This window comes from Lingula anatina, chromosome 8 (genome assembly GCF_051362555.1).
Source record: "Lingula anatina isolate TDL-2025a chromosome 8, LinAna3.0, whole genome shotgun sequence".
NCBI classification, from domain to species: domain Eukaryota; kingdom Metazoa; phylum Brachiopoda; class Lingulata; order Lingulida; family Lingulidae; genus Lingula; species Lingula anatina.
Window position 1 is genome coordinate 16,817,856 of NC_141774.1, and position 12,221 is coordinate 16,830,076.

General features: G+C 39.0%; 4 protein-coding genes across 4 annotated transcripts; all 4 read right to left on the minus strand.

Moving 5' to 3' along the window:
• Positions 1 to 255: 255 nt before the first annotated feature.
• On the minus strand, positions 256 to 3,002 carry LOC147760481 (pancreatic secretory granule membrane major glycoprotein GP2-like). Its single transcript, XM_086994285.1, has 4 exons — positions 2,866 to 3,002; positions 2,435 to 2,532; positions 1,460 to 1,635; positions 256 to 1,190 (listed from the first exon to the last, which is right to left on the minus strand). Exons 2-4 carry the CDS (start codon positions 2,511 to 2,513, stop codon positions 963 to 965), a joined length of 483 nt encoding a protein of 160 aa, XP_086850411.1. The 5' UTR covers positions 2,514 to 2,532; positions 2,866 to 3,002; the 3' UTR covers positions 256 to 962.
• A 1,334-nt stretch (positions 3,003 to 4,336) lies between these two features.
• On the minus strand, positions 4,337 to 6,350 carry LOC147760482 (acid-sensing ion channel 1C-like). Its single transcript, XM_086994706.1, has 3 exons — positions 6,187 to 6,350; positions 5,709 to 5,803; positions 4,337 to 5,271 (listed from the first exon to the last, which is right to left on the minus strand). Exons 1-3 carry the CDS (start codon positions 6,211 to 6,213, stop codon positions 4,797 to 4,799), a joined length of 597 nt encoding a protein of 198 aa, XP_086850832.1. The 5' UTR covers positions 6,214 to 6,350; the 3' UTR covers positions 4,337 to 4,796.
• A 167-nt stretch (positions 6,351 to 6,517) lies between these two features.
• Positions 6,518 to 9,769, minus strand: LOC147760483 (acid-sensing ion channel 1C-like). Its single transcript, XM_087018791.1, has 4 exons — positions 9,266 to 9,769; positions 7,838 to 7,922; positions 7,228 to 7,346; positions 6,518 to 6,631 (listed from the first exon to the last, which is right to left on the minus strand). Exons 1-4 carry the CDS (start codon positions 9,767 to 9,769, stop codon positions 6,518 to 6,520), a joined length of 822 nt encoding a protein of 273 aa, XP_086874917.1.
• A 2,026-nt stretch (positions 9,770 to 11,795) lies between these two features.
• LOC147760484 (bile acid-sensitive ion channel-like) lies at positions 11,796 to 12,221 on the minus strand. Its single transcript, XM_087018792.1, has one exon. It carries the CDS (start codon positions 12,219 to 12,221, stop codon positions 11,796 to 11,798), a length of 426 nt encoding a protein of 141 aa, XP_086874918.1.

A 12,221-nucleotide genomic window follows, 5' to 3' on the forward strand; every position in this document is an offset into this window, starting at 1 on the left:
ATACTGGTTCCATGGGCAAAGTGTGCGTTACACGAAAATTGTATCTCTCCCGTTGGATCCAGTTTTCAAAACCATCGATACGATCAAGCATCCCTTTCGTTTTTGGGATACAGTTATATGTTCAGACATAACAAAACCTTACATTTTCATTTTCATACATATTTATTGGACATAGTTTTGGAATTGAGAGGAAGGAATCACACCTATATCAATTATGCTCACGGATGTTATCTTACGTGAATGACATAACAGTGAAAAGAAAAAATTCTGTATTTTCCTATTTGTTTTTTCCTTTATGTTTTATTGATTACGTTTTTTCCCCTTTAATTGTATTCTTTGTTTGCTGCATTTTATTTGATTGACACAATTATGTGAAGAGCAAGTGTCAGGGGTATGTCACTCCAGTATCATCGGGTGTGCCATTGAGGCAAAAATTCCTATGGGGTCACAGTGACCATATATAAAGTTTAATCAGTTGCATCAAGTTTCTAAGAGCTAAATAATGTTTCTACATGTCTGCATTATATTCTTTCGTCCACTATGCCCTGCCCTTGCCACAATAATCTAATATACGCACATTACATATAGGAGCTAAGACAAGAGGCAATTGTCTGTTTTTCTTTTCTCGTGGGTTATGTGGTGTTTGTTCTTACATGTACAATTTATTACAGTAGTTTCATTTTTATGTGCCATGGGGGATATCAAGATATACAAGAAAATGGAATTTCATTTTTATTATTTGAACACTATTTGATGCAAAACATAAAGGTTGGTGGAACTTTTATCCACAACAAAACATAACATCATGTCCTCATTTGACATCAAACAGTAGTTTTTCAATCACCAAAGTAACAATATTACACACAACGCATTTTTACCGATTACTGCTAGTTTCCCCTAATTGATGACGTCACGTTTTATGCCAAATAAGGGACGAAGCGTTGCGCTAGCCAGTCAGGTGCTCACACGTCATCAGTCCCGCAGTAGGCGGAGCAAAAGTAGGTGGAGCGAAGGTAATACACGTAGAAGTCCCCGCAGTTCTTGACGCTGATGATAGGGTCTTTCTGCATGCAGCAGTTGCCCCTGTATGAGCCGCATATGTTGCGTTCCACCACGCCTTCTTCCACGGTTGGCAAGGTTCCCTTCATCCATAGCGAGGCCCAGGTGCCGCAAGAGTATCCTTTGGGACACTAAGGAGACAAGGAAAATGATGGTTTACCAACTCTGTGTGTGTGTGTGTGTGCGTGTGTGTGCGTGTGTGTGTGTGTGTGTGTGTGAGAGAGAGAGAGAGAGAGAGGGACTATTTTGTAAAGTCAATGTGCGCTCGCTGCGATTGTATTTTTTCACATTGGCATATTTTCACAATTTTGTGCTCTTCTTCAATGTCGTTGTAGGGTGAGAAGACCTATGACATTAAGAGTGCGTTAGGTGTGACGAAAAGCAAAGCTACTTCGCTCACCTCGGTCGCCATTCTGCTTCCCGCTTCCCCGGTGAACCTATACCACTGCTCCTTCCACCCGTGTAGGAGTTGGTCGCATCTTGCACTCGACATAGAGCGATACCTTGATCCGCGGGCTACGTTTCTACTGGCTGAGCTGAGTAGAGCGTGGCTGTCTGGCCGACAGGGGTCCTCAACTTGAATAAAGAAATATGAATTTTGACAACAAACAATTTTAACGGCATTTTTCTTCTGAAGATATTCGCCACTTACTTTGTCATCTGAATTAGTACTGTTGTTGTGCCTTAATTTTTTTCATATTGTACGTAGCCATGAGTTGCAAGTGTGGCACTTTTTTAAAAACCCCTTTACACTGGACGGTTTTTTTTTTGGCGTTCTCTGTTAGACCATGAAACTGGCATCGCTGTGGTCGTAGAAAAGAGGCGCAAGCATCGCTTTGGTTGCAGTATGAATGCTCAATGATCGGCCACTTGTCGGCGCGTGAAGTATTTTTTTAAATTCTAAATGAGACCATACTAGGGGACACAGAAAGGACGCCGTTCGGTGTAAAGGGGGCTTAAGAAATGATGAACATTATTGCAGGTAATTGCTTTGATCTTTGTGTTCATTCTTTTGCGAAATATTGAACACTGCATTAAATAAATTCAAATATGATTACCGACTTTAGCTGAGGTTAATATGTTTTGCAGGCCCCAAAAAGCGGCATCGGCTGACACCAACAGTTGCAACGTTGCTTTCTTCTTTCCTCGTTGTTGTCTGATCGAGGATATGTAATCTTTTTTCTGATTACGTCACCGTGATAGCGTCATCGTTGAATATCATATTAAATCAGATTTCAAAGTCACTGATATAAGATCGCAAACTATGTTAATTTTCAGTAGTGTAAGCGCACGTGTGTGTGTGTGTGTGTGTGTGTGTGTGTAAGAGAGAGAGAGAGAGGGAGAGAGAGAGAGAGAAGATGGCGCAGTCACCTACCGTCATCAGGTGCAGCGTATAGCCCGACTATCAACCAAGCCCCAAAAATAAGACACACCAAGGAAGCCGTGGAACTCATTTTCTTTCTCCTTTGGCACCTTAAAGAAAAGAACATTATACGGCGTCAACGGTAACTGTCTTACCATAGAAAACTGATAAACGCCTTTGAAGCGCTGTGAAATTTTTATTCCTAAAAGGAAGCAAAAATAATAGTGCATCTCGATATTCAAAAGCTGGTGGATTTGACTTGCTCCATATGCTCTGTTCTCTAATATTGTATATATAAAAAGAGTAAGCGCAGTTTTCTATTAATTTATGGCCTAGTAAATATTCATATACATGTGTACACTGTCGACCTATGAACAAATGATCGTGCGTAGAACACTATTTTACAGACAAAATCATTGATGAAAAGATATAATTTCACTTACTCGTGTAAAATCCTGTTCTGTACAGTAAAGGATATTTGGCCACGGGAGCAAATGACTTTCTTCAGTACTTTTCCTATTGCCAGCTGCTATCCGTAGGAACTCAGGGAAGGCCCTTTTATAGCGAGTGGATTCTATGAACTGTAAATGTCGCTAAATGCACGCCATACTTGTATTAAACGTGAAAAGTTATTCACTATAGACGACTGTACTCATCGACAGATGGGTAATGCATGTTATAGGGATAGGAGTAGAAAACCTTTTTACTTTTTGTTTTTTAACCAATAAATGTTAGAATGAAGCTTTAGACATTAAAATGTTTACGGTTTCGGGCAAAGTTGTTTCTAAAAGAAGTAACATTTTATCATTTCCCCTTATTGGACAACGTTAATTACTTAGATAATACGGCTTAGCAGTGACTTTAATTTAATTTTGAAATTAATATCCGTCTGTTTCCAGAGTGATAGCCAATTTGGAATCGGAAATGAAATAATTAACTATTTCAGACTCAGGTAAAAAAACGTGAAAGCCGAGCTATAGGTTTGGCTGTTTTCTGCTGTCTCAGCCTGTAAGTTAGATAATTCGTGTTTTAAGAAATCTGCCCACTTTGTTCGCCAATATACCTGTCTATTAGATCCCAGGCTGCACCGAAAGGGGGGGGGGGCAGCAGGGGGGCTGAAAGATCTTTGAAAAATATATTTTGATATTTTCATAATTGCCTTATTATTCCTCCCAGTATATCAAGAGTCCTTTACTTCCCCTTTACACAACATGTAGCGCAGTGTGTCCCAATGTTGGTAGAACAAATGCTTGCATGGATAATTGGCCTTTCACGCATACCTGCATCTTGTCTTGAAACAATTTCTCGTCCCATGGCCCTGCTTAGTGTATATTCAGTTTACATTAACATTATGGCTGTTAGAAATTATAACAAGACGGGAATATTTTAGGTATATAAGAGACCAAAATATGTCGTGGTGGAAAGCAGCATTGGCTTTATCTTCAGTGATCGAACCACTTAGGCAGTCATTTGTTTGTAAAATGAAATCTATTAACGAATGATTGAATACGATTTCAAAATGGCACTCATTTCCGTCAGTCATTTTATCTAGTGGGTTGTGATTAATGGAGTGCAAATTGGATTTGTCCAAGCATGAATTAAAAACCCTGGCAGCCTGGCCACGTCGGGTGAGCCGACCTGTCGTATGTTAACGATGTACAGTGCATAAATTGCAAATTCTCAGATGCATAACATAAAACAGCTTTATATCACTCCAAGGTAAACCATGTGTTGATTTTTTGTGTATCATTATAACATGACTATTAAACAGACATGTATAACCCTAAGGGTTAGTTTACATTTATCAAGTACACGATGCCACATGGCTGTAAAATAATTTTACAGTCTTTATTATCTTAAGACAAGCAAAGAGTTTCTTAAATATACGATAACACATGGGCAAATACAGTCATATTATTTCAAGGTTAATTGAACATCGAATAGCTAAAGGCATTTTAAATTATTTTGAGGTAAAATAGGCGTTCATAAATATACGAAGTCAAATGCCTTTAAAAAAGTCACTTTACGGTGAAGTACATGTAGTTGTTTCTAGAGGTTCGCAGGCATATACATACAGCAACAACAACAACAGCACCACGCATAGGCTACACACACACACACGTACACACAACAAAATCAACAACAACACGCACACACGCGCACACACACACACACACACACAGCAACTTATAACTGATACAGCTTCCTATTACAATATGTCATTGGTCTGCTTCACCGTTAAGTTTGGTGAAAAGGTTTTATCTTTTTATTCCATTTATGTATATATTTTGGTGAAAATCGCGACGGTTAATATGTTCATAACGACGATGATACCGACGGATAATGCCGATATCAACTTCCACGCCTAATGTTGTTACATTTCGACGCCAAACAGTTTCCAAACACATAAACCAAAGAAGAAATCCACAACTTCAGCCAAGGTCATCAAAGTGCTACCCAAAACGAGGCCAAGTGCTCCGCCAATGTCGGCCAATAACGCCAACGCGCTGTAGGCTTTTTGTTGTACAACCTCCTCGTAGGACATTTCGGAATAGTAGATAAACACGGAGAGAAAATTCTGTGATACTGCTTCCTGTGTCGTCCGCAAAATAGCTGCGGTTGACCTCATTGCTGTCTCCGATAGCCTTGCTGAAGATAGACTGACGTCGTATTTGAAGGAGTCACATGGCGTTTTACAGCCACACTCTCGCAGGTAGACGCTTTCCGTTATAATCAACTTTAAATTATCGACGCAGACTCTGCTGTCTTCCGGGGAACACTCCCTGTATCCGGGAACTCTGGGAAATTGGGTCAGGCGGCAGCCGCACTTCGTCAGTGTAAAATTGTGACTGAAATACCGTACGTTTAGCATTAAATCGAAAGTCCACACATGTACAATATACATTTCATCCTGAGAACCATTGTCATGTCAACGTCAGTGAAATGACCGCATTTTATCTGAAGACAAACAAAGTTATATTGAAACAACCAGTATTATATGACGTGAACACGTTTTTAGCCTGAATTTTAATTAATGGAATTCTTCAGTACACACCTGTAGCCAATGGGGGTTCGTGGGGTTCCAAAGACCCTCTTTTTTGACGGAAAAAGGTCCCATCTGTGTAAAATGTTATCTATAGGTACACAAAGATTTTATGGTAAGGGGTTCACTTCTTCAGACACACCCTCCCTCCCCCATTTTGAAATTTCTGGCTACGGGCCTGCCGGTATGTCCTTAATCTTTAAAGTTTGTTTGAAGTAAAGTGGGGATAAGAACCATACATACAAGCACTCTGCATGACAATTGGCTTTGCTGTACTTGTTGTAGTAAACCAGGGGTTTCTCACCACACTTCCCGTGTGGCGGAGGAAGGTTTATCAACTGGAAAATAATGTGTAAGATGTATGATTATCATAAATTACTTCGTTCATATACAGCAATTTGGCAGCAGTATAGATTCCATGAACTATATAAGTTACTGAAAGGAATAATTACTGACGCCAAGGAGACAATGTTTTTTCCTCCGTGTGTCACTCTATCTTTCTGTTTGTCACCAGCATAACTCAAAATTATGGATGGACTTGGATGACATTTTCAGCATAGGTCTGAAATGGGCTACTTCGAAGGTGATCAAATTTTGGTGGTGATCTGGGTTATCCTTCACCCAATTTCTATCTCTAGATAGGATTCTACACTATCACGAGATAAGGTTAATGACCCCGACCCGCTGTGCAAGAGGTGTGCTCTCAACTATTACATTTTACCTCGGAACAGGTCTGCGCTCTCTTCATGCCTTTTTGGTTTCAAATTGATTTACAGTTGCGCAAAGTTGTACATAAGCTTGTAAATTACACCCTAGATGATGATTATTTAACACAAGCTGAACGATTCTTTCTAACTGTTAGCCTACATCCAACTTTGTCGAAGGACTTCAGGCTGACTGCATGGCTGATTGAGTGACAGTGTGCAACGACAACTACTCACTTCATATTTGTAGGTTACAGACAAGACTGAGGTGCATTACAGTAGTAAAATTCGCCGAAGATTTAATTGGCAATGAATTAATAAACGAACTAATAATATAAATAAGAAAAACTAAAGAAAGAAACGTACGCGCTTTAGTTTGAGGGAAACACCGGTAAATCCCCCGGATGGAATCAGAGTGCCAAGATTAATGTCGGGATGGTCACCAGGACTATGAATGATAATCTGAAAAAAATCATTACAATGTAAATAAACATTTAAGGAGTATGTTTCAGTTATCGAGAGTTTTAGCTGCTAGTTCTCTCCCGAAAACACATCAAAAACATCAAGCAAATTTATACATGTAGCCCTACCACGCGAAGAAAATCGTCAATTCAGATAACAACAGATAATGGCCTATCATTATTAGGCAGATCATTATCATGATTGCATAATAGTTTATGAAACGTCATCACAAGTTTCAGATAGCGTAACTTAAAGAAATACCAAAGGGCATCGTCTTAAATTTCAAATTTCATAAGGGGGGGGGGGGTCTTTTTTTGAAAAAGTGGACCTTTTCCCATAAAAACCTAATGTACCTAGATCAAATTTTCCCCAGAGTGAACCTTTTCCCAGCAAAAGGGGCGGATCTTTCAACCCCCGATCCCCCCTGACTACGGGCATGGGGAATAATAATGCACAGTTGTTATTTTAACTAACTGTCTTATATTTATCGCATAAATTTGATTTTATGTGGTGCAATAATGCACATGACCGCATTTTTTTTCTAAAGCATTACTTGATGCTCTTGAGACTTCTAACTCATCCACACTACAGCTAACCCTTACCAAAAAGCCGGCTGGGTACGCATAGGACACATAATCTCGTTGTTTGGCCAAGAGGGTCATGCCAAATCCGTATCCTGAACCTTGGGTTTCAAGGTGAAGATGTTCCTCTCCTCCTGGAATACAGTTATCCACAAACTGTACATTCAAATAGTTTTTTTTTAGTTTCTTTAATTATTAAAAATAATAACAGCAGCAGCAACAGCCATAACGACAACAACAACAACAACAACAACAATAATAATAATAATAATCATAACAGTTTTGTGAACACTAAAATGTAGGTAAATTTTTCTGGCTCTCAGTACAACTCTATACGCATGTGTGTGTGTGTGCATATGTTTCAAGGACGACAAATAAACCACATTACATTAAGTACAAGTAAGTGTGATGGTTGTGATGAGTAAGTTCTTGTTTTAGCTGTGCAAGCCTGCAGAATATGCTCAAACAATCTGACGTCAAGAGCATTGTAAAACGATGACATTTTGATTGCACAAGGGGACACCCTCGGAAGCGGAACACAAATGTAATATTAGATATTGTAGAAAAATGCGATACAGGGGAAAACAATGAAGTGATAAACTGCAGCTTTAGTATTCTTAATTACCTGCATTAAACTGATAGCACAATCCAGTTTCTGTAATGATCGGTGTGAAATCATGCTTCGTACAAATAGTTTTCTTCCAAGTACACTGGAAGGAGTGAGAACACTGATAAATGAAACATACATTCAATCACTTTTCAGCCTCAAACAAAATAAAGGACAAATAATTTCTACGCATGCGCACTTCCTGCATGTGCACGACAGGGACAAGTTTGGAACACGACTTTGGCTGACATAAACATGCTTTTATAAGTGTATAATCAGATAAAGATCTCGCTACAGAAAGTCTTCCTATTTTTCGATACAAGACCCATATAGAACATATTAATGGAAAGTTTTTTTTTAAATTTCCTATTACGGATTCAAAGTCAACACAATTAATGTATACAATGTTAGAATACAGTAACATTATAATGGTAGGAGCGAACGTACAATGTAGCACACACACACACACACACACGCACACACACACACACACACACATATATATATATATATATATATATATATATATATATATATATATATATATATATATATATATATATGTCACAGGCAAGATTGAAATCCAGGCGAGATTCAAATCCAGGTCACAGCTACATAAATCACATCCCAAATATAGCCATTTACATGTACTTTATAGAACCTATGGCTTAGAACTTCTTTTATTAAATACTTCTCAAGCACAGCAAACAGGTAGAAAAAACTAACAAGATATAACGAAGCTGTTGGACACGGCGTGTTCGGTTCCAAGAACGCTTCTCTCGGGAAAGATGAACGTTCAAAACTGAGGGCAATTCAGTTGACAGAGACAGGAAAATTTTTGTCAGATTCAGTAAGAGGCAGAGAAGTTAAAGTAATATCAGCGGCATGCGAACCCGTAGAAAAATACATGCCTTTCTATTGTCGACTTTGGTTTGAGGCTGAACACAAATACTATAATGGAACTGTCAGAGGGAACATATTGACTTATGTCCGTCAAGGAGTGCTTGAATATATCCATAGGGTTGACAGAAATGGGAGGTATTTTAGAGATGTACATGTATAATATACATTTGTTTGGTTTATATATATATATATATATATATATATATATATATATATATATATATATATATATGGCTATATTTGGGATGCGATTTATGTAGCTGTGACCTGGATTTGAATCTCGCCTGGATTTCAATCTTGCCTGTGACATATATAAAATCAAAGCCTACGCGGAATAGTGCCGGTGTAACACGAATGGTAATCCTAGGGTTAAATGTCTGGTCTCACTTGCATGTGATTATAGTACAGGTTAGTGTAAGTCGAAGTATTGGGGTTCAGCTATGGGGGGAATGTCACCTGAATAAAGTTATGAGGAACGGACTACGTTTTCTAGCGGTCTACCATTCCTGTCACACCGGTTCCCGTAGAAATTCATTTACTTACCCAGAATAATAATTCCTCAAGTTGGAAACCATTTCTCATGTGGAAATCGGTCCAATTGATATGGCTAAGGTTATACTGCGACCAGTCAACGTTTGCAAATGGACCGAAAATATTTCCTAACTCACTCTCGTTATTGGCAGCCAAGTTGCTAGCCTTAAACGGACTGCTGTTACAGATGGTGATCGCAGGAAACACCAGAGTGTCGTTTGGAACAACCTCCATATTTAAGGTTGCCGGGTTAGAGCGGTAGTAGTCAAATCGGTTCTTCAGGTGGAAGATTAAGAAGCCAAATCCTATTAAAACGAAGCACAGCCAGACCAAACGTCTTATTGGAGAATAATTGGGGTTGGTGGATTGTTTTAATCCCAGTATACTGACCTCGCCTGCAAATGTAGCTAATTTCTCCTGCGTCGAAGACGTCTGGTAAATTTCAGAATCTTTAGTTGCTTCGTCACCAAATTTCCCCTTCGGTATATCTGTCGGAGTAACACGATTGGGGTTCATTTTTTAAGACTTTGGTTCACACAGACGGATCCTGTCTCTTTACCTAGCTTAAATGTATTCTGACTGTGTCCAAGACATTCCAAACCACAGTTCCCATTAACACCAGTTTAACTGATCAAATAAAGTTAAGTGTGCTTTGCGTTAAACACACACCACGTACGCTGTACTAAATCTTGATCTCTACTACAGTATTTAAGCTGTCGATAATACACCAGTGACAATAAAGAGTAAACCCTTTCAGTACTATACAATTAGTCAATAAAAGCACTTAGTGTAGCCAAGTCGCGACTGCTGTGAGAAACTTTTAAAATACTGCTATAAAGAAGCATCACCCCATTAGGCAAATGAGAACATTCGACCACAGTATTATCACGTACATGTAACAGTTGGATGATCGATTTATACAGGTTTTCAAATATTTAACAGTAACAGAAACAGGAATAACCTTTCACGCCGTTATTTATGTATCTCAATTTAAGGCCCACAAAATCAATGTTTCACATAATTGCTGGGAAGTTATTGTATTGGTGATAATGGTCCAATTTTCCAGTTGGTTGTTTAAATACTAACACCAGAGTTAAATTTCCACATTTACCCAAAGCATAACCTTTTAAAACGTGTTGGTTGTACTGGTCTTTTATAACTTTTTATTGTTGTATCTGTTTAAATTTGCGGTGTTCAAAGCTAACTACCGGTAAGCTGTCTTTATTCACATATATATATCACAACTGCCCCCAAAAAGTGTGAACATTTTTGGGAAACAGTGTGCACATACCGTGTAACAGAACCAAAATCTTGAAGGCCCACACTTCCTATTGGTTACTTATGGTTCTGGGGCCGGTTTCACAAAGCAGTAGTTAGTTAGCGATCGGTAGTTAGCCTCTCGCTAGTTATAGTGCCGTTTCACGAAGCAGTCGCTAGTTCTCTCGCTCGTTATTGTCTCGTTGTTGCCTTGGATATTTAACGACTGGTCAGACCAGTCGCTAACTCTAGAGTTTCATCGTACGCATGCGTAATGAGTGAAATAAAAAGGTTGCTTAGTTACCGTTGTCTATCGTTTGTCTTTGTATCCAATATGGCGGCTACTTTTCTTGCTATCCGTACCGCCAGACGGCAACGTAGACTACGACGTTTTCATGAAAGGCAGAATCTATTAGAATATACACACGATGATGCAATTTACGAGAGGTTGCGCCTAGCTGTGACAAAAAGAGCGGCAAAAAGGTGGTGGAGATCCTTTACGACGACCTCAAAGCAGACGTTCTTATGCATTTTCAGCCACCAAAAATTGGAGAGTTAGTGCTTTCGTGACACTTTTACGCAAGAGTTCCACTTCCGGCAGACGGTTTCGAGAGTGTAGTGAGTAACGAGAGAACTAACGACCGAACTTTACGACCGAACTTAGCGATAAGTTAACTACTGCTTCGTGAAACACCCCTCGAAAATCGCTAAGTTTGCACGTTAGCGAGGTAGTTCAGTAGTTAGTTGTTCTAACTGTCTTTTAGTTGTTCTAACTAACTACTGCTTTGTGAAGCCGGCCCCTGAAATGAGAGTGGTACGTATGTTTCAGGTTACAGTGGATCGAAATAAACCTCGCTTATCAAACATACACTAAACGTTTAATGTATTAACCAGGCACATGTAGATGTACTCTTACCATTGATTTCTAGGGTTAACATTTTTTGTTAAATGCGTTACATAGGAATTGGAATTATGCAAACCATGTCATGCACCGTTCTAAAAAACAAAGTATGGCTTTCAGACTATAAAATTCGATATGCACTATCACGTTGTCAACTCAGAGAGAAATGTCTTTTAATAGAAGTGAGTGATCTCTCTTTCGTGATACAACATTGCAACCATGCACTTAACATAAAATAAAAAGAGTAGGTTATGTACACATCCAGGCAACCTATGGTAATCCCAATCGACATAAATATCGACATATTTCAAATGACCTAATTGTTTAAAATTAGTGCACAAATGTTCAAACATCAATTGTTCATTATATTTTACGTGAATTTGACTAGACTTTAATCCTAAGAAATTTCCAAATACATAAGCTAATAACAAAATCCATTATCTCGGCAAAGGTGATTAAGGTGCTTCCCAGAACGAGGCCAAGAGCACCTCCTATGTCAGCAAACAAAGTCAGCGTGCTGTAGGCTTCTTGTTGTACCACCTCCTCGTACGTCATGTCCGTGTAGTATAACGCCACGCTGACGAAATCTTTTTCAACGGATTCTGCTGTTCTGTTGAATTCCAACGATATTGGTTTTGCAGACATTTTAGAACTTGAGATGCTGTAGTCGAAAGATAAAATCTCGCATGGTACTATACAGTCACACTGTCGCTTTATCTGGGTCGTGTTTTCTGATAGCGGGAAATAACACGTGATGATGTCACGTGGGGAACAGTCTCTGTAACCTTTAACCTCTGGATAGTATACCAT

Coding starts and splice junctions, on each gene's coding strand:
- LOC147760481 (XM_086994285.1), bottom strand. CDS start 2,513: ATGAGTTCCACGGCTTCCTTGGTGTGTCTTATTTTTGGGGCTTGGTTG. Junction 1,636..2,434: donor ATACGCTGCACCTGATGACG/GTAGGTGACTGC, acceptor TCTTTATTCAAG/TTGAGGACCCCTGTCGGCCA. Junction 1,191..1,459: donor GAAGCAGAATGGCGACCGAG/GTGAGCGAAGTA, acceptor TTGTCTCCTTAG/TGTCCCAAAGGATACTCTTG.
- LOC147760482 (XM_086994706.1), bottom strand. CDS start 6,213: ATGAAGAGAGCGCAGACCTGTTCCGAG. Junction 5,804..6,186: donor GAGCGCAGACCTGTTCCGAG/GTAAAATGTAAT, acceptor ATTATTTTCCAG/TTGATAAACCTTCCTCCGCC. Junction 5,272..5,708: donor AATTGTCATGCAGAGTGCTT/GTATGTATGGTT, acceptor ACGGTATTTCAG/TCACAATTTTACACTGACGA.
- LOC147760483 (XM_087018791.1), bottom strand. CDS start 9,769: ATGAACCCCAATCGTGTTACTCCGACAGATATACCGAAGGGGAAATTT. Junction 7,923..9,265: donor TTGAGGAATTATTATTCTGG/GTAAGTAAATGA, acceptor CACTCCTTCCAG/TGTACTTGGAAGAAAACTAT. Junction 6,632..7,227: donor CAGCCGGCTTTTTGGTAAGG/GTTAGCTGTAGT, acceptor GATTTTTTTCAG/ATTATCATTCATAGTCCTGG.
- LOC147760484 (XM_087018792.1), bottom strand. CDS start 12,221: ATGGTATACTATCCAGAGGTTAAAGGTTACAGAGACTGTTCCCCACGT.